Source organism: Phyllostomus discolor, chromosome 8 (assembly GCF_004126475.2).
Source record: "Phyllostomus discolor isolate MPI-MPIP mPhyDis1 chromosome 8, mPhyDis1.pri.v3, whole genome shotgun sequence".
Taxonomy (NCBI): Eukaryota; Metazoa; Chordata; class Mammalia; order Chiroptera; family Phyllostomidae; genus Phyllostomus; species Phyllostomus discolor.
The window spans coordinates 110,061,406-110,087,993 of record NC_040910.2 but is presented as its reverse complement, the minus strand read 5'-3'; the positions used below and the strand labels follow the sequence as shown (position 1 = coordinate 110,087,993).

At 62.1% G+C, this 26,588-nt stretch overlaps 1 protein-coding gene across 4 annotated transcripts; it reads right to left on the bottom strand.

Moving 5' to 3' along the window:
* Window positions 1-3,118: 3,118 nt before the first annotated feature.
* GPRC5C (G protein-coupled receptor class C group 5 member C) lies at window positions 3,119-19,505 on the bottom strand. Of its 4 annotated transcripts, none has more exons than XM_036034087.1 (5): window positions 19,234-19,505; window positions 11,131-12,222; window positions 8,604-8,698; window positions 6,722-6,871; window positions 3,119-5,073 (listed from the first exon to the last, which is right to left on the bottom strand). In XM_036034087.1, the coding sequence occupies exons 2-5, from the start codon at window positions 12,188-12,190 to the stop codon at window positions 5,041-5,043; spliced, it is 1,338 nt and encodes a 445-aa protein (XP_035889980.1). In that variant the 5' UTR covers window positions 12,191-12,222; window positions 19,234-19,505; the 3' UTR covers window positions 3,119-5,040. The 4 variants fall into 4 exon arrangements, with proteins under 4 accessions (XP_035889980.1, XP_028376931.1, XP_028376929.1 ...); XM_028521130.2 differs by lacking the exon at window positions 19,234-19,505 and adding an exon at window positions 18,468-19,177; XM_028521128.2 differs by lacking the exon at window positions 19,234-19,505 and adding an exon at window positions 18,079-18,303.
* Between the last annotated feature and the right edge of the window lie 7,083 nt (window positions 19,506-26,588).

Sequence of the window (26,588 nt, the reverse complement as noted above, 5' to 3'; positions counted from 1 at the left end):
CCCGCCCCCCGCATCTGTAGCCACGTCTGGGGGGAGGGGCACACGGATCTGACGGTTCTTGGTTTATGGCCAACAGATAAGTCTCCGTCATTAAAGCACCTGCTTTGCTAGAGGAAGAAAAGGTGCCAGCGTGTCTCAGCCCCTGTGGCTGGGGGGCAGGGGGGGCCCCGTCACCAGAGAGGACCACAGAAGCAAGCACAGGGGTACTTGAAAAATAGCAGGCGTGTTTGCGAGACCGTGCGTTCAAAGCATGCCCGTGCCTCCTCTCCCTCCAGTGGCCTCGGGGGTTCCCTTCACCAGTGGGGCCAGCCTCGTCCCCTTCAACCTCGACCAGCACTAGCCCAGGTGTTATGGGTTGAACTTCACCACCGCCCCCCCCACCCCCCAAGTTCACGGTGAAGCCCCAGCTCCTCACAATGTGACACGATCGAAGGGCGGGGCCTTTCCAGGGAGATCGACGTAAAATGAGCTCTCGAGGGTGACCCTAACCCGGGGACTCCAAGCCCTTATAAAAAGGGGGAATCTGGACGCAGACACACACAGAGGGAAGGTGGTGTGACGAGACGCAGGGAGGCGACGGCCACCTACAAGCCGAGGGGAGGGGCCTGGGCAGATCACGGGGGCCCTGCCGGCGCCTTCACGTGGGACTCCGGCCTCGCCCGGAACCAGGAGACGAGGCATTTCCGCTGTGTGAGCCACTTGGTCTGCGGCCCTTTGTCAGCCAGCCAGCCCAGCAAACTCAGACGCCGGGGCCCTGCTCCTGGCGCCCGTGGAGAACGGACCTTGTCATGACCCAGAAACCCCATCTCGACCTTTGTGATTATGAATGACCAAGGGAGATGCTTTCACCCCAGCTCAGCGGTCCCCTTCGGCTGCCCTGCTCCCCTTTCCAATCTAACAGGCCCTCTTCCAAGTAAGCCCCCCTCTCCACCCACCACCAGGTCCGTGGACACCTGCACAGGTAGGGGGTGGTTCCGTCCTGTGCCCAGCTCCACACTGATACGGTCAAATCACTGTGGAATGCATGCAGAAGGGTGGGGGGCAGGTGGTGGCCCCCAGGGACCCGTGACGGCCACCGAGCCGTGTGCCAGCCGGACTTGGGTGCGGGGAGACGGCCCCGTGGGGGAGCTGATGTCAGTCAGAATGCCGGCAGGGAGCAGCCTTCAATAAACACTGGTGATGAGGGGACGGATGGGTGAATGAACGGGCCGGGTCTGTTCCGCCCGCCCTGTGGCACACGGCGTGTTCATCACGAGCCACACACCGAGGAACCGCAAATGGCGCCCGCACGCCGGTCTGTTCTAAACGTGCCACCCTCATCCGGTGTCCGCAGGAGGGCGATGACTTAGCGAGGTGGGGGTGGGGGTGGGTGTAGGGGTCCTGTGCACCTCCATGACCCTACCCCCACCCTCAACCCACTCAAAAGTCCCCCCACGGGGAGAGCGCCTGGAAGCACTAGGCAGGGTGGGAGCTGCCTGTTTTTGTGGGAGGGAGGGCGAGGGCAGAGGGTGGCCCCGGCGGTGGGCCTGGCCGAGTGACAGGTGGGGCCGTGACAATGCAGATGACTGGAGGGAGGGGGAGGGGCTGTCTCTCATGCAGGAGGGAAGAACAAGAGAAAGGGAGAAAACGGTAGGAAGTCTTCATGTCCTCCATCTGCTGGGTCCCAGTGACCACCCCTCCAGCCGGGGCATCGTGACCCCACTGCAGGGGTGAGCTGGCAGAACGGCAGGCTGGGGGGGCCCCTGCACTCTCCCTTCCCCCCACCAGAAGGCAGGTGGCGTGCCTTCTCGGTGCCCCGAAGACCTGCACCTCCCCCTCCCGGGCTGCAGCCATCTGTGACTTTTCAGGATCCTGCCGACCCTGTGACCTTCCTCTGTGTCACGGGACCCAGCATCTTGCAGGTCCCTGTTCCCACGAAGGGATCTCCTGGGGGGCCCCCTGGGTTCACTACATGTTCCAGGGAGGCGTCCCGGGGCCTGGTGGCCAGGGAGCCCCATGGCTGCCGTGGGTCAGGCTCCAGGGAGGGGCTCAGCCTCCCGCTGCTGACATTTGGGGTCTGATCCTTCTCTGGGGAGGGGCCTGCCCCGGGCACTCACTGTAGGATGCGAGCAGCACCCTAGGGGCCGACAGTACCACCACCCTCCTCGTGGGGACATCCTCGAAATAGGAACTCAGCATGTTAGTCCTTCCATTTGACAGATGAGGAAACTGAGGTGGCAGGAGACCCGCCCAAGGTCGCAGGGCTCGGAAGCAAGGGCTGGGATCTGCACCTCTAGCGGCCCGATTCCTGGGTCACGCTCTCTCCTCTACGGAGCCGCTTCCTGTTACAAAGGCAATCAGGCAATCGGTCTCTGGCCCCCACCCCCTCCCCTGAGGTCATCGATGTCCCTCCCTCAGCCCCCCACCCCCCAAGCCCACGGGCTCATCAGCATCCTTGAAAGGAAACGGAGCTGCCCCCTGAGCCCGAGGAAGAGGATGAGGTCAGACTGTCCCGGGCTGGGCTGGTGCAGACGCTAAATAATGCATGGGCTGTGGGAGCCGGGCTGCGGCAGCTTCCGGAGGCTGCTGTCGGTGCAGACGGCAGACAGGACACGGCCTGGTCTCCGGCCCCCGTGCGGGACCCGGCACATCCCGGGGCAGGAGGGATTAGGTGTGGTGAGAACAGGTCTGAGGGCTGGCACACCCTTAGGAGGCGGTGGGCACAGGCATGTCCCTTCATTGCTCCCTGTTTCTGGCTCCCAAGTGAGCCGTGAGGGACCCTGAACAAGTGTGGGGACCTCGTGCGTACACCAAACACTGGGCGTGTCACTCAGCAGGTCCTTCTGAGCCAGGGAAGGGACTGCCCACCCCCTGGCCCAGGACACCCCCTCAGAAGCCTGGTATTTCAGTGTGGTGTCTTCTCCCCTTGGCACGCCAGGCACAGCAGGACTGTGACAGAGGTTGCCCCCTCTCCTGTCCCATCCTGGCACCCCCCGGTCCTGTGTGTTGGGTAGGTGAGGGGGCAGTGGTCTGGGTCTGGGGGTTCTGAGAGGCCGGGTTTCCCGTCTTAGAATAAATTCCCAACCGAGAAGGAAGTTACTTGGAATGAAACAGCCTTCCCCGGGCTAGAAGACAAAGAGAACATCTTTAAAAATATATATTATGCATAAAGCCCAGAAAAATTCTTCGTGAACACGGAGGGATTCAGTGGTCATGATTCCTCACGAACAGGGAGTGAGGCCGTGCAGTTCCGAGCAGGTCTGCAGTCCCAGGGCTCTGGCCGGGGGGAGTCCCGTGGGTGGCCATAAAATGCACCGGGACACCGGCCCGACCTCACTGGCCGCAGGTTTTCTCCTCTTCGGGCCTTGCCCAGGTGTGGCTGGACCCCTCCCCTCCCCTCCCAGCCCGGCCGAGGACTCGAGGCAGCGGGGCCACAGGGCCTTCCTGGACCCAGCCCTCTCCGGGCCTCGCTGCAAACCTCGGGGGACCTGTGCACAAACCCACATTCACTGCAGGCTGCTCCCCGCGGTCGCTTGGCGCTGTGAGGGACTCACGTGGCCCTCTCATCTCCAAGGGCGAGGCAGTCCCTTTGTTCGCCGTGAGGGATCTCGGGGCCACTAACCTAGATCAAGAGAAGCCCGAGGCGCACACAGCTCCCCGCCTCCCTTCGTCGGAGGGAAGTTACACTCGGTTCTCGGAACCGAGCAACTCAGTACAACAGATCATACACGGTGGGGCGGGGGGGGTCACACTGGGGTGCACAGCCCTATTCTCACCTGCAGGGCCCGCTCACCCCACTTAGCTCTGGAAGAATGCTCCAGTGACAAAGGCACAGGCTGCTGGGGGCAGGAGGGTGGCCCTGGAGCTGCAGGACTGAGCGCAGGGTGAGGCTGGGCACAACCCATCTCCCCTCGCTGAGCTGGGCCTCGCCCTCTTCTCGGCACCCAGAGGTGACGCCGGGCTAAGAACCCAGATGCAGGGGCACACCTGGGGTGATGCCCCTGATGAGCCAGCTCCGCCCGGTACCAGAGGGCAGGTCAAAGCCGGGGTGACACGCCCACAAATCGGGAGCTGTGCACACCTGGGCCCTTGGCGTCAGCATCACGCAGGTTCTGCAGATGCCCCTACTTCCCCGGGGGGGTCAGGGCCCTCTGGACCACATCCTGGGTGAGGAGAGCAGGACCAGCCCAGGGAGGGGCCCGAGGTGAGGTAGAAGCCTTCCCCCCGCCCATCAGGAAACAGCACAGCGTTCAGCCCTGGAGGCCGCGCACCTAAGCGGCCTCCCCCCAAGTCCCACAGGTCTGTCCTGGAAGAGGCCTAGGCCCCAGTCCGCATGGCCCAGGACTCTCAGCTGGTCCCTGAGAATGCAGCCCCAGCCTCCGTCTTGAGTCTTGCCAGAACCCAGTTCCCAACAGGTGGGAGGGTGTGTGGTGGTGGTGGGGCGGTGGTGCAGCGGGGACTCAGGTCCAGGCCGCCAGCCGGCCGTGCGGAGGAGCAGGGTCTGTCCGGGCCTCGGTGAACTCTGCCCCAGCTCGTGGCCTCCCACGGTTCACTCGGCGGGTGGCAGGAGGCCCAGGTGAGAAAGGCAAGAGCCAGCTTCTGCCGCGGCACGGCTCCAGAGACTGTCCTCAATTCACCCAGGCGCGGAGGGGGATGGCTAATGCTGGACACTAAGGGTGGCCAGGAAGGCTCGCGGTGTGAAGACAGGGGCATCTGAGGATGGCCATCTGGACAGCCACAGCATGAGGACGCAAGGGCTGGGGTGTGGGGGGAGTCTGTCACGAGGGCGACGGAGGCAGACAGGTCTGCAAACAGCTCCTGTGGCCTCCATCACTCGGGAACCAGAAGACTCGGGGCAGGGCAGGTGGGGGCTGGCCCTAGAGCCCCAGCCATGAGCCTCGGGGTTCCACAGAGCCCCCGACTTGGTCCAGTGCTCCAGATCGGTGGCCTCAGGCCCTCCCAGGTCCAATGACCGGGCTAGGGAAGGGGCGGGGCCCTGCCCAGCCGGGACACACAGGAGTGAGGGCATCTGGGCGACGTGCAGTCCAGGGAACAGGGCGTCTACCATCTCGTTTTATTTTGCGGGGACTGAGCCTAAAGTAACCAGAAAGAGCAACAGTCAAAGGGGACCCCCTGCTCAGAGCCCGAGTGCTACTGGTTTATACTAGAAACGGGGCTGGAGTCCCGGGGGAGCTGGTCAATTTGACATAAAAGGAAATGCTTGGGAAAAGTTTCTCTTTTTGCTTCCGGCAACCTTTCACTCCCTTTCAACAGAGCATTTTTTTTTTTTTCCTACAACCGGTGTCAGAAAATAGCTTCTGGCTACTTGGAGAGAAAGGTTCCCAAGCCCGGGAGGGGCGGGCTTGAGCCAGGGTCCAAGGGTCAGGGCAACGCCGCCTGTCCGCGCCCAGGCCCCCGGGGCCCGCTGGCTGACCCGGGGCCGGAGGAAGTCGGGGTCTCGAAACCCAGCGGGGCTTGGCCACGTCTAAAGGCCGCACAGGCTCTGAGGGTCAGTTTGCTGACCCGTGGGAGGAGGCCGGAGAGTCACACCCCAACGTCCCCTGGAGCCTCAGTCTAACCCTAAAATGGGACCGGCTCTGGGATTTCTGCCTCTGGGAAGGAGCACGCTGTCCGGCCCGTCTTCTGGGGCAGCCGCGAGGATGACAGTGAGCTGGGGTGGAAGGGCCCTGCCTGTGAAGCAGGGAGAAGAGTGGCACTTGAATTATTCCTGCCCAGGGGCGCAGGCAGCCACAACGGGCCCTGTGACCCTTGGCACCTTTGTAAACCTGCTCCATAAAGCGACCTGAGAGCATGGAGCAGAGTGGCCCTCCGCCTGGTCCCCTAAAGGATCTGAACCGCCGTGTCCCACCGAGAGGCTGAAGTGACCCCATCTCCCCTTACGCACGCCGCCCGCAGAAATGCCTGCTGGTGCGCCCGCCTTCCCTGCTCCGCCCCCACGTCCAGCCGGCGGAGGGGGTCGCGGAGGAGAGCCGCCCGATTTCAGACAGGCTTACATGGTGGACCAACCCCCAGACCCAGTTGTTCATTCTGATCACACACACGCCAGAGACCCCGGCTCAGCCGAGGAGTCCTTCACTGGGGTGGTGGTGGGGGTGGGGGGGTGCGCCAGCTACTTTGCTGCGCGGAGGGAGAACGCTCCGCAGCTCTCCCAAGAGCCGGACCTAGAGGGAGACGGAGGGAGGCGCCACCCACGGGCCGTGGAGGAGCAGCTCACTGGGACACCGAGAGCCGGGTCAGACACGACGTCCCCCGAGGAGGGGCTACTGAAGCAGGAGAGTGTTTATTAGGCGCTCTGCTCCTCACGGAGGAGCAAGACCCAGGGCGGAGCGCGCCTGTGAAGTCTCTCAAGGTTGCAGGCGCCTCTCCAGCGACCCTGGAGGGCGCAGGTGCCGACCGGCCGCCGCCCCAAGAAGAACACTATGTGGCTGGAGGCGACCCTGGGGCGGAGCCAGGGGTCGGCCCCTTGATTACACAAACACTGAGGATGGGGAGGGGCACCTGGGACACCCACCCGAACATCAGCCAACGGGGCGGGGGGCCTCCTTGGCTGAGGCACACGCTGCCCTGAGCCATCGAGGGGGCGCGGGGAGAGGGAGAGCCTGGCGGGGGAGGCTCTCAGGCCGTGCCTGGCCCAGGCCAGGTCCCCAGGGCCCTCCCCACACCTGCCAGCCGCCCGCCTCCTGGCGCCGACTCAGTCCCACACGTAGGGGTTTCTAAAGACCTGAGAGTTCTTGTCGTCTTTGGACGGAGTGGCCACCTGGTGGCTTTGCGCTGCATACATGTCTTCGGCCCGCAGGGTGGAGTTGGCGCTGCCCATCACCTGGCTGTTGGCCGTGGCCCGCGGGAGGATGACGTCGTAGGTTCCCTCGGACTGGAAGGAAGAGCAGGCGGTCTCACGGCCAAGCCCCGCCGGCCCCGCCGCACAAACACGCGGCTTCCTGCGGGGCTCGGCCTTCCGGCTCCCCTCCCCCGCCCCCTGCGTTGGAGGACGCCGCCTCTGCATACGGCGGGCTGACCTCTGACCCTGCGAGGGAGGCCCCAAAGACGTTCCTGGGCTTCACCTGGCCCTTCTCGGTGCCCTCCTGCTCCTCACCCCTCTGGCCCGGTGCTGGGCGAAGCGCACGGAGCGGCCGCCACCTCTCTGGGGCTCCTAGCCTCCCTTCCCCGAGACTCCTGCCCGAGTCCCCCTGCTGGCCCTCCGCCCCCTCCCCCACTACCACGCCAGAGTCACAGCGGCTGAGGCGCCCAGCCGAGGACGGGGTTGTCTCGGGCACTGGGTGTGCCCACGTACTCCTTGTCTAGGAGCCTCACTGGGGACTTAAAACCCTAGCTCGCTGCCTGCACCCCAGGTGGGGCCCCCGCGGTCCTGTTCTTGTGCAGCTGAGACAGGGCTGAGGCCTCCGAGGGTCCCCAGGGTCCCCGCCCCTGGCCCCACCTCCCTTCCCAAGGGAAGGAGCTGCCACCAGACCCCCTGCCCTGGAGGCTCCTGGGACGTCGCAACGGGCGATCTCAGACCCAGGTGTGCGGCTGAGTCCCCGGGACCATCTCAGCCGCGCCCGCACCCCTGGGGTGGGCGAAACAGACTCCGCGTTAGCAAGGCGAGGCCACGGAAGATGCCGACCGCCCGTGGCGCCTCCACCCGCGGGCCCTGCCCGACGAGCGTTTTCAAGGAGATGCCAGTGATGGTGGTGGTGCTGACGGTCTGGGGCTGCCCTTTGAGAATCACTATGAGTCTGGATTCTCCCCCACTCCCCACCCTCCCCAGAGAGTGAGGGGCGTCAGGTGTGGGCTCAGCTCCCCGGGGGGGCCGCGGGCTCAGGCTCAGGGACTCGGCAGTGCCGGGGCTGGACGTTTCGGAGACCTTAGCTTCACCCTGGCCCGGGCTCCCAGCGGGAGGGGATGAGAACACCACCCTGCTGACCGCCCTCCTTCCTGTTCCCAGCACCCTGCCAAGGCGGTCACTGCCCTCTCCGGCTCCCTGCCCTCTCCCCACGGTGGCTGCCAGCCCCGGAGGAGGAGGAACATATAAGGAGCGAGTGACTCTAACCCACCTTCTTCCTGTTCCCATCCCCTCCCTCCGCTGACGACGACGGAGCATCTGGCTCCCAGAGCCCAGGGGAGGCGTGAGGGCCGCTGCCTGTGCGTGGGGGGAGGGGAGCCTCCCGGAGGCAGCTGTGGTGGAAGAGTCACACCCACCCAGACCTGCTACTTCCTCCTCTGTCCCTTTGGAGCACCCCCCCACACCCCGAGAAGGACACTCAGCCCAGCTGGCTGAGGCCCTCCTCTGTCCCTCCCCAAGCTTCTGCGGGGAAGCCGGCAGCTCCCACAAGCAAGAGGTCCCCGTTAGTGCGTGGCACCCCAACGGCACGGGGCAGGTGGGTACCCCCTGCAGTGTAACTGATGACAGTGGGCACCTCAACTCCAGGAAAAGGGCACGGGGAGCTGGGGCTCTGGGTTCCCCGGGGCTGATGCCTCCGATGGGGATGCCTGCCTCCTCCCCGCCAGCTGCCCCCTGCCCCACCCTGGCCATGCGGCCCTCCGCCTGCCCACAGAGGCTGCGCGAGGCGGCTCCGGGCAGGGCGGGGCGACTCGGGCCCACTCACCGGGCCTTTGTGCATCAGGGCCATCTCGGTGGGCTGGTACACGCCGGTCAGCAGCTGCCCATTGTACCCGCTGTACGGCGACACTGGTCTCTTGGCTGCAGGGAGACACAGGAGAGGGTGGAAGACCAGGCTGCTGGCTCCCCTTCCCGGCTGAGAGCGAGGTTCCCGGGGCAGGGAGGCGGGAGAGGCCAGGCTGCCCAGGGGTACCATCTAACCTGGGAGGGAGTCCAGCCCAGGCTGGCCAGCTTGGGGGTGAGGCCGTGGGAGTGTGGGGGGCCCCTGCGGAACCCTACACCCCTCTGTTCGGATGCGCGGGGAGCGGTGACACAGCTTGCCTTCCCCAAGGCTTTCCTGCAGCGTAGGAACCCCCCCCCACCTGTCCGTTCAGAAAAACGCTCCCGTCAGCAACTTTCACATCCCCATCCGCCCTCCGGGGCCAGAGGCCACCAGGGGAGCACCGGCCTTCGGCTGCCTTCCAAGACGGACGGCCGGCCGGCCTCCGGCTCTGGCCTCTGTGGCCGCGGGCCAGCAGCCAGGCACTGGGGTAAGTACAGCAGAGACCCCATCGCCCCGGACCCCAGGGGCAGGGCCGGGCGCCGACTCCCCACAGCCCGCAGCCCAGAGGCCCCCCCGGGGGGGGGGGGGCTGAACACACATCCTGTCCCGGGGCCCCAGGACGATGTCTGCAGAACTGCTTTTGGCTGCAGAACCCCCCCCCAGCCTCCTTCAGTGTGTTGGTTTCCTGGTCTGTCCCCCCGCCGGGCGCTCCCAGGGCGTCAAAGGAAACCTGCTCACTGACCCTGGGCCCCAGGAGTGGCCTGGATGTCTGTCTGTCTGTCTGCGGCAGGCTGATGGCCCCGCACCTCGGAGGGACCACCACCACCACACAGGGCTTCTACATGCTGGGCTCACTCCATTGATTTTTTCCCATTTGGGGAAAAAAAAAAAAAACTACAGGAAAGAAACCTGCCACATTCCCAGCAGTATTTGCCTGCAGAGGACAAAGGCTGGGGACTGTTTGGCCCTGACAAACACACGCGGGTAGGAGTAGAGGTGGGGGCGGCCGGAGTGCCTCCCAACACCGACCCATGAGCCCCTCTGTCCAGCCGGCCTCATCAACTGTGCCCACGCCCCCAGCCCACAGACACTCCACTGGCCCCACTCTGCCCAGGGCCACCCTGGGGGGCAGATCAGAGACCAGTGCCTGGCAGGACGAAGGTCACTCCTGTCCCCAGAGCAGAGATTATGGGAGCTGGGTGTGCAGAGAAGTGGCCGGGAGTCAGTTCTCGGGTCCCGGAACTTGCCCTGCCTCCAGCACGGGCCCCAGAGTTGGCACCGGACAACCAGGCAGCTAAGGGCTTCATGGGCACAGCCCGGGGCGGGGGCAGGGCTCTGAGGCTGCACCTCTGGGCCTCTGGGTCATGCCAGACAGACAGGTTGTCTGTAGCCAACTGGCTAGGAAAGCACGCGCACAGCACCTGGCACACAGCAGGCGCCCAGCAAATGCCAGTGGTCCTCACAGTTCACAAGTGCCAGGGAAAGGCTCCTTGTCCGGGGGAAGGGCCATCTCCGCTCCTGCTTCCCAAGCCGCTCCCTGGGGGCATGGGGCCTGGGGGGTGGGGGGAGGGCTTGGCACACACTGCAAAGGCTTCACGCCCCTTCCTGCCTCTTCTGCCGAGCGCTCGCAGCCGGACCACCGAGCTGCCAGGAAAGCCTGTCCCGCGAACAAAGAGCCTGGGCTGGAGCTCGGGGCCCAGCTGGCTGGGTAGTGGGTGCTGCCTATTAGACTGGATATAGCGTGAGTGCTTCTGTTAGGAAGAAAGGTTAGCCCTGGCTGGGTAGCTCAGTTGGTTAAAGCATCATCCTGATACGCCAAGGTTGTGGGTTCGATTCCCGGTCAGAGCATACATAAGAATCAACCAACGAATGCACCCATAAGTGGAACAACAGACCGATGTTTCACTCCTTGTCTCTCTCCCTTTAAAATCAATGAACTGAAAAGACTTTTAAAGGAAACTAAAATGACAGGAATATGCACATAATGGAGAGAGACAAGCTCTGGAAGGAAGATGGTAATAATCATAAAATAACAGTAACGCACACAGCTAACAGCTGATACTGCCCGAGCACCTGCCGAGTGCCAGGTGCGTGCATGAACCAGTCCTCGCCAGGGCCCCCTGCAGCGGGACCCGTCCTCGTCCTCGGTTTACCGATGAGGCGACCGAGGCACACGGGGACAAAGTACTCATCAACAGCGGTCAGTTCCGGGGATGGGGAACAGGAAGGAACCAGGGGGAACTGGGGAAATGGTGGGGAGAAGACTTTGATATGTCACGTTTGACATGTCATGGTGAAGATACATTCACGAATTCCGTAACTACAGTAAAAAAATACCTGAAACAAGGAATTTAGGGACTCTAAGGCGGAACACTGCAGCTGAATCTCAGGAGCCTTGCTGGAGCCCACCCCCGCCACCCTCGTCCTGCAGCAAAGGGCGCGGAAGCAGGGGAGGGGCCCCGAGACCCACCTGCGGCCGGCTCGTCCATGGAAAAAGCCTTGTTCTCCACAAACATGCTCTGGCCCTTCTGCTCTTTCAGGATGGTCTCGTAGCCCACGCCCCGGGTGGGGTACAGGTCCCCCTGGTAGCTCTGCTCCGGGCTGGCCTTGGTCACCTGGGACACCTCGGGGATGACGTAGAAGAGCACGAAGGCCCAGGCGTTGGCGGCCAGGGCGATGGCCAGCGTGGGGTCGTCCCAGGTGGGCCTGTGGTGCTGCCGGTTGCCGTAGGTGTACATGACGATCCACACCACCCAGATGGCGATGGAGGTGGCCGTGGCCAGCAGCACGAAGACGCCGTGCTTCCGCCAGCGCTTGAAGCGGCCACACAGGGCGGGCCAGGCCCCCACGAAGGCGGCCAGCAGCAGCAGCATGACGTAGATGAGCGCCATGACGAAGTCCATGTTGGCGATGTCGCAGGGGGAGGCCGCCGCCGCCGCCGGCCCCCCGGCACTGCCGTTGTGCAAGGGGCGGTCCTCGCCGCCTCCCCGGACCAGCGTGATGATCAGCCACTCCGTGTTGATGATCACCTCCACGAGGGTCAGCAGCAGGGCCACGGCGAAGACCACCCAGCCCCGGGGCCCGTGGTTCTTTCGGGCCAGGAAGTTGAGGGCGAAGACGTGGGCCGCCAGGCAGGAGAAGCAGATGGCGAACAGGACCCCGAAGAGGAACCGCCGGGAGGCGCAGGTGGAGAAGTCGGGCTTCACCACGCAGGCGAACACGAGGCAGAAGAGGCCCAGGGTCCCCAGCAGGAAGAACACCTGGGTCCCCAAGAGGCTCCTCTTCTTGGTGTCCTGCACGAAGGGGAGGCTGGCCACCAGGATGATGGTGAGGACAAAGGTGGTGACGACGCCCGCCCCGGCCACCGCCTCCAGGACGATGCCCCACGCCCCGGACTGGTCACACAGGTTGTAGTAGAGGGGGTTGAGGTCCGGGCTGCAGCCGGGCGGGGCGTGGCTCTGCGCCTGTGCCCCCGGGGACAGGAAGAGGAGCATTCCCAGGCAGGTCAGCAAGGCTCCGAGGGCGGCCATCCTGGCTCCCGGGCCAGGCTCCCACTGGGTCCCTACAGACAGAGGGAGCAAAGGCAAAATCAGTCCTCCAGAGCCAGACTGTGACACAGGTGCGGCTTCCCCAGTCCCGCACCAGGGTGGACAGTGCAGGTGGACCCTGAGACTGTCCCCCTGGGCTTCAGAATCCTTCTTAACACAGAACTCCCGGGAGGTGTGTCAACGGACCAGAGAGGCAAATGAGATGAAGCCCATTTGTCTGCCGTCCCATTCCTAGTCGTGGAAGAGAAAGAGACTGTCATTGAATTTTCAGGCCCCACCCCTCACCAACCAGAAGCTGGGTCCAAATTTTCCCTGAGGTCTTGCAGCTAGGGTGGGGGGGAGGGGTGTATGAGTAAGTCCAAACCAAGCATGCCACCCATTCGGAACTTCCTCCCTCGCTCCGAGACTTCCAGAGCTCAGCAGGCCAGATACCACGCCCCTACACTCTGTCCATGAGATGCCTAAGTCTCTGGTGGTTCAGCCCTACGTTCATTCAGTCCATCCTTCATTCATTCAACAGGCATTTAACAAGCACCTGTGACAGGCGCTTGCAGCCAAAAAAAGAATGAAGAGCCGGAAAGTTGCACTGGATACTTATCGGAGCTTCCTGCAATTCCTCCCTCCCACTTCCCTTTCCTGCCTGTCACTTTCACTCTCTCAGTGGCCAGGCCTCTCCCCAGAACCCACAGTTCTCTGTCCAGCTCCATCGCCGAAGTCTCAGAATACAATAATTTCCCAGCTTCGGAGTTAATAACTTAATGCAAAAATTCTCCTTGGGGGCATTAACATTTTAAAAGCAAGAACCAGGCAAGGGCAATGCAAACCCCAAAGGAATCAAGCTATAATGAGACACTTTCTAAAGCGCTGTAGCTGAAAGCAAGAAAAGTGTCTTTTATTCACACCAGGAAGCTGCCTTATTACTCTCTCCACTCATTCGGCCGGTCCTGGGGAGCAGCTGCGCCAGAGGGAACCGAAACGCCGCGCTCGACACCACCTGGATGGCTCCCCTCCCGTACGAGGGGGAGGTGAGGCACGGGGTAGGCTAAGAGAGTTCAAGACCCCATCGAGTGGGCTTCCAATCAAAGGCTTTGCCTTTACTGGGGAGAACAGGAAATGTAAATGCTCTAAAGTGTAAGTTATAAATTCTAAAATTCTATGAAACGCAGGTACTTCACATTTAAATCACTCCTCACGTTCAAATAACTAGGGATAACCCTGGCTATTTTTCTTGCCTCGTGGGCCCAGGAATTCCCCAGAAAGAAAGACAGCAACCAAGCTTTCCTGGGCTGATAGTGACCACTAGTGGCTGGCAGGGGAATGGCATGAGCCAAGGCAATCCTCCCCACCTCCTTCCTCTCTTCCTTTTTTGCAGCTTACCTCTTACGTTTTCATCATTCCTGGTTACTTAATTTCTTTTTTTTCTTTTTTTCCATTTTTTAACCCTCACCTGAAGACATTTTATCATTGCTGGGGGAAAAGGGAGAGAGAGAGAGAGAGAACACTGACATGACAGAAACACTGATTGGCTGCCTTCTTGTAGGTGCCCGACTGGGGATTGAACCCGCAACTTGGGTTCGTGCCCTGATGGGGAGAATAGAACCCACGAACTTTTGGTTATGGGACAAAGCTCCAACCAACTGAGCCACACTGGCCAGGGTCCTGGTTACTGAATTTCCAACAGGCAAACAAAAATCCTACATCTCAGCTGATATACACTGTCTCTCCATAATTAAATGAAAGTACACTACTACTAACTTAGGAAAAAGAAAAGTGAAACGGACATAATAAAGATGCATTTTTCAACATCCTTTAAGATATCCTTCGTGCCCCTTGAAACTATTCCAGGGATCAGCCTTCTGGGGTACCTCATCTATCAAGTAACTCATCTTGTAACTCATCTAGTAGCTCATCTGAGTAACTGCATTTCCCACTAACTCATCTTATTAAATTCTTTTTTCAAGCCCAGTTGCCATCCCCTATTATGTAAGTTCCAGGTGTATGACATCATGACTGGCATTTACACACCTTGGGGAGCGATCTCCCATCAACTCAATAAATTAACATGTTGCCGTGAATGTTGCTACTATTTTGCTGAATAACTGGCACTATGACAGTTACTCCTTCCAACTTCCGGTGCAAAAGCATGTCTCCCCCACGCTGCGACTTAAACAGGCTTTTGCGGGGGCCTCCGTGTAACCGCACACCAGTGAGGCACACACACTGGTACTTACTCGGGTCGGACCAAGGAGAGAGTCAGGGAGAAGGGCCAGCGGGTGAGGAGAAAGGCTGAAGCGCTCCAGGAGGTAACTTAGGGACAACACGCTAGGGGACCCCGAGCACCCAGTCCCGTCTCGGGCATCCTTGGCTCCACAGCACGGCAGCTACAATCTGGGGTGAAGCTGGGAGATATGGAACTGAGCCCTGAGAACAGCCACCCAGGCTGAGCCTCCCGGAGCCTGAACATCTTCAAGTGCCTCTTCTGGCCCCGGGTAGAACAGGCACTTACTCCAATCTGCAAATATTGACCATGCCCCTGGGGGCCGAGGCCCGGGTGTCCTCAGAACTCTGCAAAGCACAAAGCGGAACAAACAGTCCCCGACTTGATGGTCTTTAAAGATCTACTAGGAGACAGAGCATCGAACCACGCAGCGTAAGTCATCAGTTTGCCTCAACAAACTCTTATAAAAAAATTTTTTTTTAAATCTAATGGTTTCCCTGGCTGGCGTAGCTCAGTGGATTGAGCGCGAGCTGCGAACCAAAGTGTCACAGGTTCCATTCCCAGTCAGGGCACATGCCTGGGTTGCAGGCCACAGCCCCCAGCAACCGCACATTGATGTTTCTCTCTCTCTCTTTCTCCCTCCCTTTCCTCTCTAAAAACAAATAAAATCTTAAAAAAAATCTAATGGGACAGGTAAGATAGGTCTATGAGGAAAATTACACGTGGAAGAAGAAAGTGCCACACGGCACATTTTACTTCTGCTACAGAAACGGAGAGAAGGAAGCTCTTCCGGCCGAGGGGTCGGAAGGGACGGAATGGAGACCGTCCATCAAGTTCACCAAGCACGAACGAAGTGGCTAGCTTCGGTCAGACTAGAAATGCCCCCGGGAGGGAGCTCGGAGCGTGATTCTAAAAGCAAAAAAAAGGGGAGCCGCCGGAGGCTGATTTTCGCCCCGAGAGGGGCACCCGTGGGTTGTGCTTTGGGAGTTGAGTCTGGCACGAAGCACAATCTGTGGAGGGCATGTTTGCCCAGTTCAGAGAGCGAGACCCAAGGGAAGCCACAAGGGGCAGACCTGAGAGGTCCCATCTGAACCAGAACCGAAGGCTGGCGGGATGTGGGGGAAAGGATACTACGCCTTTGCTACAAGTTCAAGTCTGATAACAGCCACGTTGTTCTGAAATACCAAGCCAGGGCTCTTATATGCCACACCCCTGGGTCCACCTTGCTCTTGGATCCACACCTGCCTGTCCCCGTAGCCCCCCAGAACCCAGCACCTCACAGGCACATGGGCCAAGGCCAGGGAAGCTTCACAGCCCTCACCCCAATTTTCTATGAACTTTGCTGCTGGTCCTGGACCACGCCCTTCAAGTCTCGCCTCTGGGAGCCCCACCGACAGGAGAACGTCCCAGGAAGAGACAGGAGCCTGCCTGCCCTTCCTCCCCGGTCCAGGTAACTGCTGCCCTGCCCCTCACCCGCCCCAGAGGAAACCAACCGTTCCCACCTGGTCCGTCTCATTTCTCGGATTTCCTGGTCAATGGGAGGACGAGTGGGGAGACAAGAATACACTAACTCGAGTGGGGAAACTGGGCCAGGTCGGACCTGGCTCTTGTCCGCTGCCTAGGACAGCGGCCCCCGGAAGCACCTGCAGGAGACTTAGCAAACTCCGAAGAGACTGATGTGCAGGAGCCCAGACTCAGCCAGTCAGCTGATGCGCCCCTTGTAAGACAGTGAAGGGACAAGGACGTCAATGAAATGGACCCAGCGCTGCCCGAGATGCTCACTCCCACGGGCCCCTGGGGCCTGCATGTCTGGGCTGAGTCTTCTGAGACCCCAGCACCCACGTCTCCCCTCCAGGTTCTAAGGTCTGAGCCTAGCGAACGACACGGGTCCCCTGCAGCACCTCAATCCGTGCCTTGGACACCCTGGGCATCTGAAGATGATCCATGGGCCCTGCTCAGTGCCTGCCGCTCCCATCCCAGCCCTGCCTCTTTCCCTTTGGAGAGCTGTCTTCGGCTTGAAGGTTATCAGTGGGGTCAAGGCGGCGACCCTCCTTTTGCCCCATGAGATTCCCCCACCCCCAGCTGCAGCCCAGCCCCCCCGCCTCTGACACTCCACCTCCCTGGAATCAGCCCTACAAATATTTTAATCACCTCTGGAACCAGCCTTTCCCCAGGCTCAGCTACTTGGCCTCATCCAGCTCCAGAACCCCCTCCTGCCCTCTGTCCCCCGCCCTCGGGGGAGCAGAGAGGCCCCGGGGGTGCCAGTGATCTCAAGGCCCAGCCAGCCCCGACTGGCTTCACCTAGCAAGGATGCAGCACCGGCACCGGGGCCTCAGCTTTCCCAGAACCACCAACTCCCGCCCCTCCCCCAACCCACACAAAGGCCTGCCAGCCACCCTGGAAAGAGCACCTTGGGTTTTGCCTGGCCGCCCGGTCTGTCTCCCGGGCTCAGGAGTACAGAGGGACACAGGGCACAGCCAGATTATCTTCCAGGGGGCCGTGACCTTTGAGAGCTCCCCATGGGAGGCACCTGTGCTCGCCCAGGAATGCCACGGCGCATCCTCCTTCCTGCCCGGCGCCACCACTCAGCACCCCATCAGGAGAGATGGATGGACCCACTGACAGCCTTCCCGCCGCCTCCCCTTCTCCCATCCATCTCTCCCTTCCTCCCGACCCGCAAAGCCCGAGCCTGTGAGGAGCTACCTCCCGGCCCAGGTGGGGGAGGGTGGGGGGAGGGAGGGAAAGGGCTCTTGCTGGAACCCCAGCCTAGACCCGCACACCGAAGGGGCGCCTTGGCAGCCAGAAGTCCCTGAGCATTCTGAAACTTGGAAGTCCCCCATCCAGGGCTCTGCTCAGGAAATGTCACTCTGGAATGCGCCCCACCCCCCATCGCTCTCCCTCCCCCCCCCCCACCCCGCCGCACGTGAAGGCTCAAAGCCCGGCGGGGGAACTCCAGGAGCACAAAGCTCTGTTTCCACCGATTCCGGCCCCTGTGCTTTAGATCAAGGCTGTGGAGCCCTTAAGTGGCTGGGTTTTCCTGGGCGTAAAACTGCGGGCCTGGGGGTTAGGGGGCGCTACTCGACCTCTGCGGCTGGGAAGGGCCCCGGAAAAGCCATGGGCGGTGGGGGAGGAGGGAAGGGACCCAGAGGCCGCGTCGCCTTAAGTAGAAGCTCTTTGATCGCCTGAAGTCCCAAACTTCAGGCAGGAACAGAGAGCGCTCCCCATACACTCCTCCCCCCGCCCCCGCGGGGTTCTGCGCCTACGGAACCGAAGGAGCCGGACAGCCACTCTTTCCCCACCTCCTCCGGCCACAGAAACCTGCCCTCCCTGGGCACCGCAGCGGGCAGCATAAAGGACAACGGCCCACATTGACGGTGGATTCTCAGAGGCAGTAGGGCTGGGGGGGGGCACAGCTTGGAGACCCCAAATGGGAAGTTCCTCCCCGCCATCCTGCTCGGAGTCGCCGCGCCGGGTTCCTCCCCACCCCCCAGTCCTTGGCAGGGTCCGGTTAGGAAAGTTTCTGCGACCGAGCGCAGTTCGAGCGGCGTCCTCCGCTCCCAGGTTCTCTCTGCCCTCGTCCACTCCCCGCGAGTCCAAGCCGACTCTTCCGGGCGGCCGAGGGGAGGACGAGAGGGAAAGCAGCCGTCCTTACCTGGGACGCGCCGCCCGCCCTGCTCCGGCGCGCGAGGTTTGGGGCCAACTCCTGCCCCAGGCGAGGCGCCGGCGGAGGTGGGAGGGACTCTGCGCGGGGCGCCGGGGCCAGGCCCAGCCCTGGCTTCGGGTGGCTGGGCCCGGGAGAGGGGTCGAGGTGCGGGGCCTGCCTCTCCCCCGACCGGGGCTGAGCTGGCCGGAGCTCGGTCGCTCGCTCTCACACTGGCCTCACCCCGCGCTGGGTTCCTTTCTCTAGGCGAGGGTGGGCCGGCCCCTGAATCACCGTGACATCACCTCCATTCAGGCGCTGATCCCGCGACCGCAGCTCCAGGTGTGTGCACAAGGTTTACACTGTAACAAAGCCCGCCCGGCCCTCCCCCTCCGACTCACCTCCAGGCCTCCTCCAGGCTCCAGCTAGTCGCACTTTCCGGCAGGGGAGGGAGATCGGAGTTTCTGGCGGAGCTCACCAGTGGGTTGTTGCTGTTTGCTGCCACGCCCCCGCGCGCGGGTGCGCGCACACTTACGCGCACTCAGTTTCTGGACTTGGCTTTCTCTCCGGAAAGCGGTTTGGGTACAGCCCAGCGCACCTCGCGGCGGGCTCTCTCCCCCTACGTATCAGCGCGCGCGCGTGCGCGCGCAGGGACTCGCACCGGGGCCACCTTGGTGCGTCTCTCTGTGGTGGACACCTAACCTTTTGTCACCTTCGTCCTGGCGCTCCCGTGAGACAACCGCCGGACACAGCTCACTGCTCTGGGCTGGAGTGAGAAGCACATTCAGACACAAAGTACGCCTTTGTCACATCTTCTGTGCCCCCCCTCCCCGAGCTTGCACACGTGGACACAGAAGTGCGCGCACCTAATGCAGTGGGCAGAGCTCAGAACCACTCGGGACTGTGAACAGACGTCGTCCCGAACCTGACTAACCCGCACCTGGGTTTCCAGCGACCAGCCCAGACTCCGGCCAGCTCGGGGCGTGCGCTTCTCCAGCCGCGTCCCGGGTCCCAGTTCCGACTTGTCCTAATTAGCTTTCGCGCTGCGGTTCCCTTGGGCACGGTATTTAACCTGGCCCCAGAGGTCTCTGCGCTGCGGGGCCCTGGGTCCTAATCCCGAGTCCTGTCCCTCCCATTGCCCGGGGACTTTTGCAGGAGTTCGGGTACCTTAGGCTGTCTCCACGCCCTACGATCACTCCCAGCCCCCGGGCTGGATCAGCGGGTTTCCACCCTTTCCCTTCTGGCCCCAGGAATCAGCAGAAAGGGAACCGCAGAGCTGAGGAAGCGAGTCCAGACTGGGACCTCCCCAGCCTAGTAAACAAGAGGAGATTTTCCAGCAGCCGGCCGTCCCCCGGGGCTGCGAGCTCCGCGCGAGGTGGGCTGCGCTGTCCCGGGCGCCCAGCGGGGCCTAGTTAGCATCGGCAGGAGGCCCGGCGGGACCGCAGCGCACCGGGAAAGGAGCGGTTGTTGGGCCTGACCGGGGCCCAGGGGAGACGGAGGGAGGGCAAGGCGCTGGGTCTCCGGGGTGCTGGCTCTCGTGACGCCGAGTTGCCTGGGGGATCGCCAGAGGTGCGCGGTGGGAGCCAGCTGGTGGCGGGGCGTGTTTGCTCAGCCTGGAACGCCGGGGGAGGGGGGAGGGGCGGGGGGGTAAGCAGGCGCAGCGGGGGAGGGGTGGCAGCTGGTCACGGGCCAGGGGGTGGCAAGGTGGGGGGAGGGGTACCTCCCGGGCTGTTTGTTTTGAGTGCCTCAATCTATGACGACCAGAAGTCGAACTCGGTGAATCACTCTGAGCCGCCGGAGCGATAAACCTCAGGCCGGCTCCTCCCTTCACACACCGGCTTTTCGGACACCGGACGGAAGGTTGTTGGCTTAGCGGCCCGAGCTGGTGGTGGGGCGCTGGCTTTTCTAGAACCTGTCCCTTTTCTGTGCCTTGCTCCTCGCCGACTGGGCCGGGAAATGAAGATTGAATTGTTTCAGTTCTTTTAAATATGAAGCGGAAGAGCGCGATTCTGCTGTGGAGTTGTGCCTTTGGTCTCCGGGCCTTAACTCCATCCCCCACTCCCCCACCTCGCACCCCCACGCGAGGGTGGGCAGAGCTTGTAAGGACCCAACAGCCCGGGTGCCCACCACGGAAGGGTGAGCGGTGGGCTGACCTAAGCCAGATGAGTAAGCCGCTCTGGCCTTGTTCATTAACGAGGCTAGTAGTGCGGAAATCAGTTTGCGGGGAGGGGTCGCTCATTAGCATGTGCGACCTGCTAGCTCTGAGAGGGGGACAGGTGTGAGGAAAGCCAGTGGTCCGGGGAGACCAGGACTTGGCCTAAGAGACCTCATGGAGACACAGAGGGATTGTGGGTCCCTCGCAACTTGCTCTCAAGCTGTGAGCACCCCTTCACCCAGAGAGACCTCTCCCAAGAGGCAAGGCTCCTCCTGCATTCTAGGCGCAGGCAGGGGGGAGGCTGGGGGACCTGGTGCCTGGCCCCCAGCTGGGAGTCCTGGGAGCCAGGGGGGCAGCAGCTGGGCTCTGCCCCCCAGCCCTGCACGGAGGGTAGCCCTGGGAATGTAGGGCAGTTTTCTGAGAACTGCTGCTTGTCCCCTTTTCTCCCCATCGCACTGTGGAACATGATCTGCCTTTACAACAAAGCAGGGCCCTGGGGCAGAGGACCTGGGCCGCAGGATCCCGGTGACCTGCCTTCATTCCCCCGGGGCCTGTGCCCCAGAGGCCTGTGCCCCAGAGGTGTGGAGACCGGAGGGGGAGACACCGGCAGCCTCACCCCTCCCCCAGCCTTGTGAGTCTGAGTGGTGGGCGGTGCTGGCCACGGGGGGCCTCGAAGGGAAGCTCTGTGGGAGGGGCTGTTGCTCTACAAGGCTCCACCTGCAGGGTCGTCCGTGCCCCCCAAGGCCCCTCACCCACTGTAGTAGCCCACAGGCACGGAAGCCTTAAAAACTGCCATTTCCTCTAAGAAATAGCACTTCGAGAAGCGGTCCCTGGAGTGTGCGTCTCCCTCCCGCCGACCCGTGGAGACCACCCTTGTTCCTTGGAAGCCTCCTTCCTGCCTTTGGCCTGAAACAGTGGAAGGCTCCGACAAAGCCCAGGGGGTCAAGAGCAGCCCTGCCGTCCGCCAGCTCTGGGACCCGGGCAAGTCACTTTGTTTCTCCGAGGCCCACTTTCCTCCGCCGTGAAGCGGGTAGGACGCCACCCCCACGGCTGGCTGGAGAACAGTGGGCAGACCCAGGATTCTGTGGTCCAAACAATGGCAGAAAGGGTTGAGGTGCAGCCCCGAGACGGTAGCCCAGTACCAACCTTTGCCCCCACACCCCCTGCACAGCAGGGGCCTCGGAGACAGCGCTGTGCCTACCCCACCTGCCCCGCCCACGGGTACCAGGCCTCCCTGCACCCGCTGGGGAAGTCCACCTCCCCGGGCCGGCAGAGCCCTGCCTTCCGAGCCCAGAGCAGAGGCCTTGCTTGGGGCCCTGGCGGAGCCTGCCTGGAGTGCAGCTGGCTCCCTAGAGGGACTTCCCTTTTGCCTGGGTAGCAGGGGTCCTGGAGTGCTGCTGGGTCAGCTGGCAGAAGCTCTTTCAGGGGTCATCGCCTCCTGGGGAGCAGTGGGCCCCCTTTCCCAGGGGGTAGAGTGCCCCCTGGCCTTGCAGTCCGGGCCCAATGGAGCAAAAACAGTTCCCCGCGGAGCTGAGGGTGGGGCGCTTGGCTGCCTGACAGATAGGTGCCTGGAATCCTGTGCCGGTAAACAGATTTTGCATTTGCCCTCTGCTCGCCCCTGCTCCCCCCACCCCCTCATTAACCGGTTACTGCCCAGGTTGCAGTGTCTGGCTCTGTGTCCTTTCCTCAGGCTCACGGGACTGTCTCCCTGGAGCAGCAGGCGCGACCTGGTTTTGTAACAGGACCAGGTACTAAGACGGCCCCTGAGAGGCAGGAAGTCCAGGAAGGACAGGGGGCAGGTGAGTTAAACGTTCATTCACCACGACCGGCCGCCCATGGATGATCCCTCTGGAAATGTACCCGGAAGCGGGCCCGGGACGGAGCCTGCTGGAATGTCACCTGACGCCCAGCCCAGCCGCACCTCCCCCCCGGCATCCATGGCTCAGTGGCCAGTGGCCAACCCCCCGTGGAAGAAGCAGCCTGGATTCTCGGAGTTGCCCGGGTCTGGCCAGCCTCCACCCGCCGACAGAATCTAGAAACCAGGGTCAAGGCTGACAGTCCAGGATGTGGGCCCCTCAGCTTACCTGTTTTTCCCCCCCACACACACACAAAAGTGCTGCATTGAGGCCCCCCTTACCTTCAGGGAGAGTCTTACCCCAGACCCGAGACCACTGCAGGGGTGGGCATCTCTTCCACCTCACCTCCGCTCACCCTGCACACCCCCTCACCTTGGGGGGCATGGGTGACTTCGCCCCCCACTCTGCTCACGACACCTTCACGGGCTCCCGCGGTGTTTCTAAGTCAAAGACCGAGCTCCCTGGCCCGGCATTCAAGGCCTCTGCAGCCTGCATCGACCTGGGCTCGGCCTCGTCTCTCCTCCGCCCCACAGGAAGCGGCCGCCGCCGCAGCCTGGAGCTCAGCTCTGAGTCAGGCCACCGCGCTTGCCTTCCTGCGGCTTCGCTCACGGTGCCCCCACTCTCACTCCGGGCCGCCCCACCGTTCGGACTCTCTGGATCAGTCCCCCTTGAAAGCCCTTGAAAGCTCTCTACGCCTCGCAGGAGCATTAGCTGGTGACCCCTCGCTGCTGTGGGGGCGCTCTGTCCCCCACTGTGCTCCCAGAGCCCCCCCCACCCCGCCCAGCACTGTGTCCCCCTGATAATCACACCTCGTGAATAAGGGATCTGGCCTCAAGTGCGTGAGGGGCTCACTGAGAATGGACTCGCGGAGGTTTCCTGCTCATCCTTCCCCGTAGCCCTTCGAAGGGTGCTTCATGCAACAAAAGTGGGCGGCACGTGTCAGTGGGGTGACGGGCGGAGAACCGAGAGGGGCTACCAGCCTTCTCTGAGGGGTGGGGCCTGGGCTTGGCCGGGCCGCAGCCTCAAACCCTTGACTCCCTCTGGCCCCCAGAACCCCGGGCCATGCAGTGCAGGGCGAGGCTGGCTAGACTGTTTACGCCAGACCCTCAGTGCCTCAGCTCTGCGGGGTGCCGTGCACTTCTCGAAGTGTCTTGTGTGTACATCCGAGCTTTACGGGGCCACGAGCCCCACAGGGTGGACGGTCTTATCCCCATTTCATAGATCCACAAACTGAGGCTCGTAAAGGCTGAGCGACTGGCCATGAGTTACAGCCCATTTGTTGGAGCCCCGCCGGCCTCGAAGGTCACTGTGCTGCCCCCAAAGCGCCTTCTCATCTCTGCTAGAGCTCTTGCGTTCTGGCCTTTCTTTTTTAAGATTTTCTTTGTTTTTTTAAGGAGAGGGGAAGGGAGGGGGAGAAACATTGACGTGTGAGGCAAACATCTGGTGGTTGCCTCTCACACGCCCCCAGCGGGAGACCTGGCCTTCGACCTAGGTATGTGCCCTGACCAGGAATCAAAGCGGTGACCTTTCCGTTTTCCGGCCAACGCACAACCCCCTGAGCCACACACCGGCCAGGGTACGTGTCCCGTCTTACTGATGCTGGTTTAGACGCACGTCTTGTGTCCGCATAAGCTCTTGGACAGAAAGCTGTGTACCTGGTCCCTCTGTGGGTTCCCTTGGCGCCTCGCCCGTAGTAGGGCCTCAAGAGATACGTTTGCGAGGGAGTACGTGGATGAAGGCTCTGCACAGGCCAGGGGTCAGGCAGGCAACCTCCCTTCTCAGCTACGGTCCCTTCGCCTTCGAAGCCAGCCCCAGACAGCGCCATGATGGGCCGCTGCCCGGGCTGTGGCAGAGCCCTGCGTCTCCTTGTCCACCCCGTCCCCCTCCAGCCGCCGGCCCCCATGGATGGTCGCGTCCTCCCTGCACTGCCTTCAGGGCCGCTCAGCCCCGCACTCGCCTTGCCAGCTGCCGACGCAGTTCACCCCGCTGTGTTCAGAAGACCCGCCCCCTCGCCTGGGATGTGAGGGTGCCCCCGGCTCTCCAGCTGAGCCAGGACGCCGAGGTGATGGGGGGAGAGCCGGCGTGCCACGGGAGAGCCAGACCCGCCCGCACTCACCGGCGACGGGGCCTCCAACAGGGCAGGGCCAGCCAGCTGGCTTCTGGGCGGCGTCCAGTCCCAGCTGTTCCCCGGGTGACTTGGGCCTTGACTCTCTCTCCCTCCCCCCGGAAGCCCAGCCGCCCAGCGGCCCCAGGCTGCCGGGAACCCGGCCGTGCTATTCTGGGAGCGTGCTGCAGCCCCGGGACGCCGGGCGGCCGCTGACACGTTAGCCCCTCCGGTTTCCGCACTGCTCCTCTCCCCTCTGATGATAAGGCGGCGTTCGGCCATTATGCCAAGTGTCAGAGCCACGGATGGCGTGGCTGAGGGTCTTAATAGCAGCTGTGGTTTTGCTAAAGTGGGGCCTGGCCATAAACGGGCTGTACTTCAGGCCTCTGATGCAACGGCCTGGGTTCTCGCTGTCCCTCGTGCGGTCACTCCCCTGCCGCTGAGATTCGCCCGCATACCCGCCCTGCTGCGTTAACCCCTTCACAGGCATTCGGGCCCCATCCCTTCCACTGAGATCCGCGGAGGGGCTCCCACCAAGGGCATTTTTTTCTTTCATTTTTCTAATAGAGGCTGTGCGAGCCCTGGCTGGCATAGCTCAACGGATTGAGTGTGGGCTGCGAACCAAAGTGTCCCAGGTTCGATTCCCAGTCAGGGTACATGCCTGGGTTGCAGGCCACGGCCCCCAGCAACCGCACATTGATGTTTCTCTCTCTCTCTCTCTCTCTCTCTCCCTTCCCTCTCTAAAAATAAATAAATAAAATCTTTAAAAAAAAGAATTAAAAATATTTCCTTAAAAAAATAGAGGCTGTGTGATTTGATTCTGCACTTCAAGTGTCAAGGCTGAGTTCAGGGGACCAAAGACAGGAGCCCGAATCACACCCACCTTATAACAAAGCTGAGCCTTAGCATGATTTACCCATCTTCGGGCAGCCCTCCCCAAAGCCCCTGAGGGTGGGGGCAGACAGGGTGGGCTGTGGTATCCCCGGAGGCCAGGATGGGAGGAGAGTCTGCCCACGGTCAATTGGTGGCGGACATAAAGGTCAAGGCTCCTATCCTGACTTCCTGCCGTGGCACCGGCGTCTCGGAGCTGGAAGGAGCCCCGGCACTGTCCAAAGAGCACACAGAGCGTGCTTCTCCGTGACGTGGGGTAAGGACGATCCTGGCCACACGTGATTGCTGTAGAGCACAGGCAGCAAACACGAGGCCCTTGGGCCAAACCCGGCCCTCCACCTTGTTTTATCAGGCCCAGCACCTTGTCTCTACCCCGAGGCAGGGCCAAGCCCCTTGCCCCTAGTTAAGGAGCAGTTACATGTACACAGTCCTAACACTCGGCCCTTTGAAGGCAACCTGGAGGCTGGTGCGGCCCCCGGTGAACATGAGTTTGACCCCCCTGCTGGAGAGATGACCTGAAACCTCAGATCTGGGAGCCCCTGGCCAGAGTGCCCGGTGATCCAGAACTCTCTGGCTCCAGGTGCACCCCCCTTCCACTGCCTGATCTGTGCAGGCGCAAAGCAGCTCACAAGATGGGCGGAGAAGCTGGTCCTTGGGCTTTCTCAGACTTCACGCACAGCTTCCGAACAGGTTGCGTCATCTGCTGCAAAAGCAGATTTCTGGGTCCCCTCGCAGACTCTGCAGCCCAAGTCTCCGGCCCCGAAACCCAAGAGCCTGTTTTACAAAATCCATGCTCCCCCCGCCCACCCCCACTGCCTTAACCAGGTGACAAACGATGCACGCTGACCTTGACACCCGGCGATGCCAGGTTGAACCAAGAATCGTTCAAGTCCGCCGTGAGGAAAGGAGGGAGAAACAGAGGCGATGCACAAGTGGCATGGATGCCCCGTGAAGCACTCTGCCATCACAGCCCGTGGGTGGTCCCTGCTTCTCGGGGAAGGAAGGACTTTGGAGGAGGGCATAACGGTGGGGCCAGAGCAAGGAGGCACAGAGCCAGCTGTCCCCAGGGGGAGCCCCAGGGGGAGTCGCAAGAGCCTTGCTGCTTTCTCTGTGCCCCCCCCACCCACGCCCGCCCCTCTGTGTTGAAGGGGATGATAGCATCATGGGAGGACTACTGGGCTCCGTCTTTGCCTTGCCCTCCGGCCCCTGACCAGTGATTTGGAAGCTCAGGGGGTCTAACCCCCATGACCAGCAGTCTGCTCAGGTGAGCTCCTTGTTTTGCTGGTTTTGCCGGTCCCTGGGCACGTGGGCTGTCTGCCCTGGTGACCTCCTGTACCTGGCCCTGTCTTCCTGGCTCTGCTCGCGTCTGTCAGACTGCCGACCACAGACCCACATGACCGGCAGGCCTGGGATTCCTGCCTGTCGGGAGGCGAGAACCTCGGGAAGAGGGAAGGGGCAGAGCTCCAGGACAGAGGGTGAGCACATCCCAAAGACAAGCCCCAGAAACGCTTTTCTG

What these genes read in the sequence shown, in the direction of transcription:
- GPRC5C (XM_036034087.1), bottom strand. Translation starts at nt 12,190, where the DNA reads ATGGCCGCCCTCGGAGCCTTGCTGACCTGCCTGGGAATGCTCCTCTTC. An exon ending in CATGGACGAGCCGGCCGCAG is followed by an intron (nt 8,699 to 11,130) that starts GTGGGTCTCGGG and finishes GTCTCCCTGCAG; the next exon opens with CCAAGAGACCAGTGTCGCCG. An exon ending in AAGACGACAAGAACTCTCAG is followed by an intron (nt 5,074 to 6,721) that starts GTCTTTAGAAAC and finishes TGGTTACTTTAG; the next exon opens with GCTCAGTCCCCGCAAAATAA.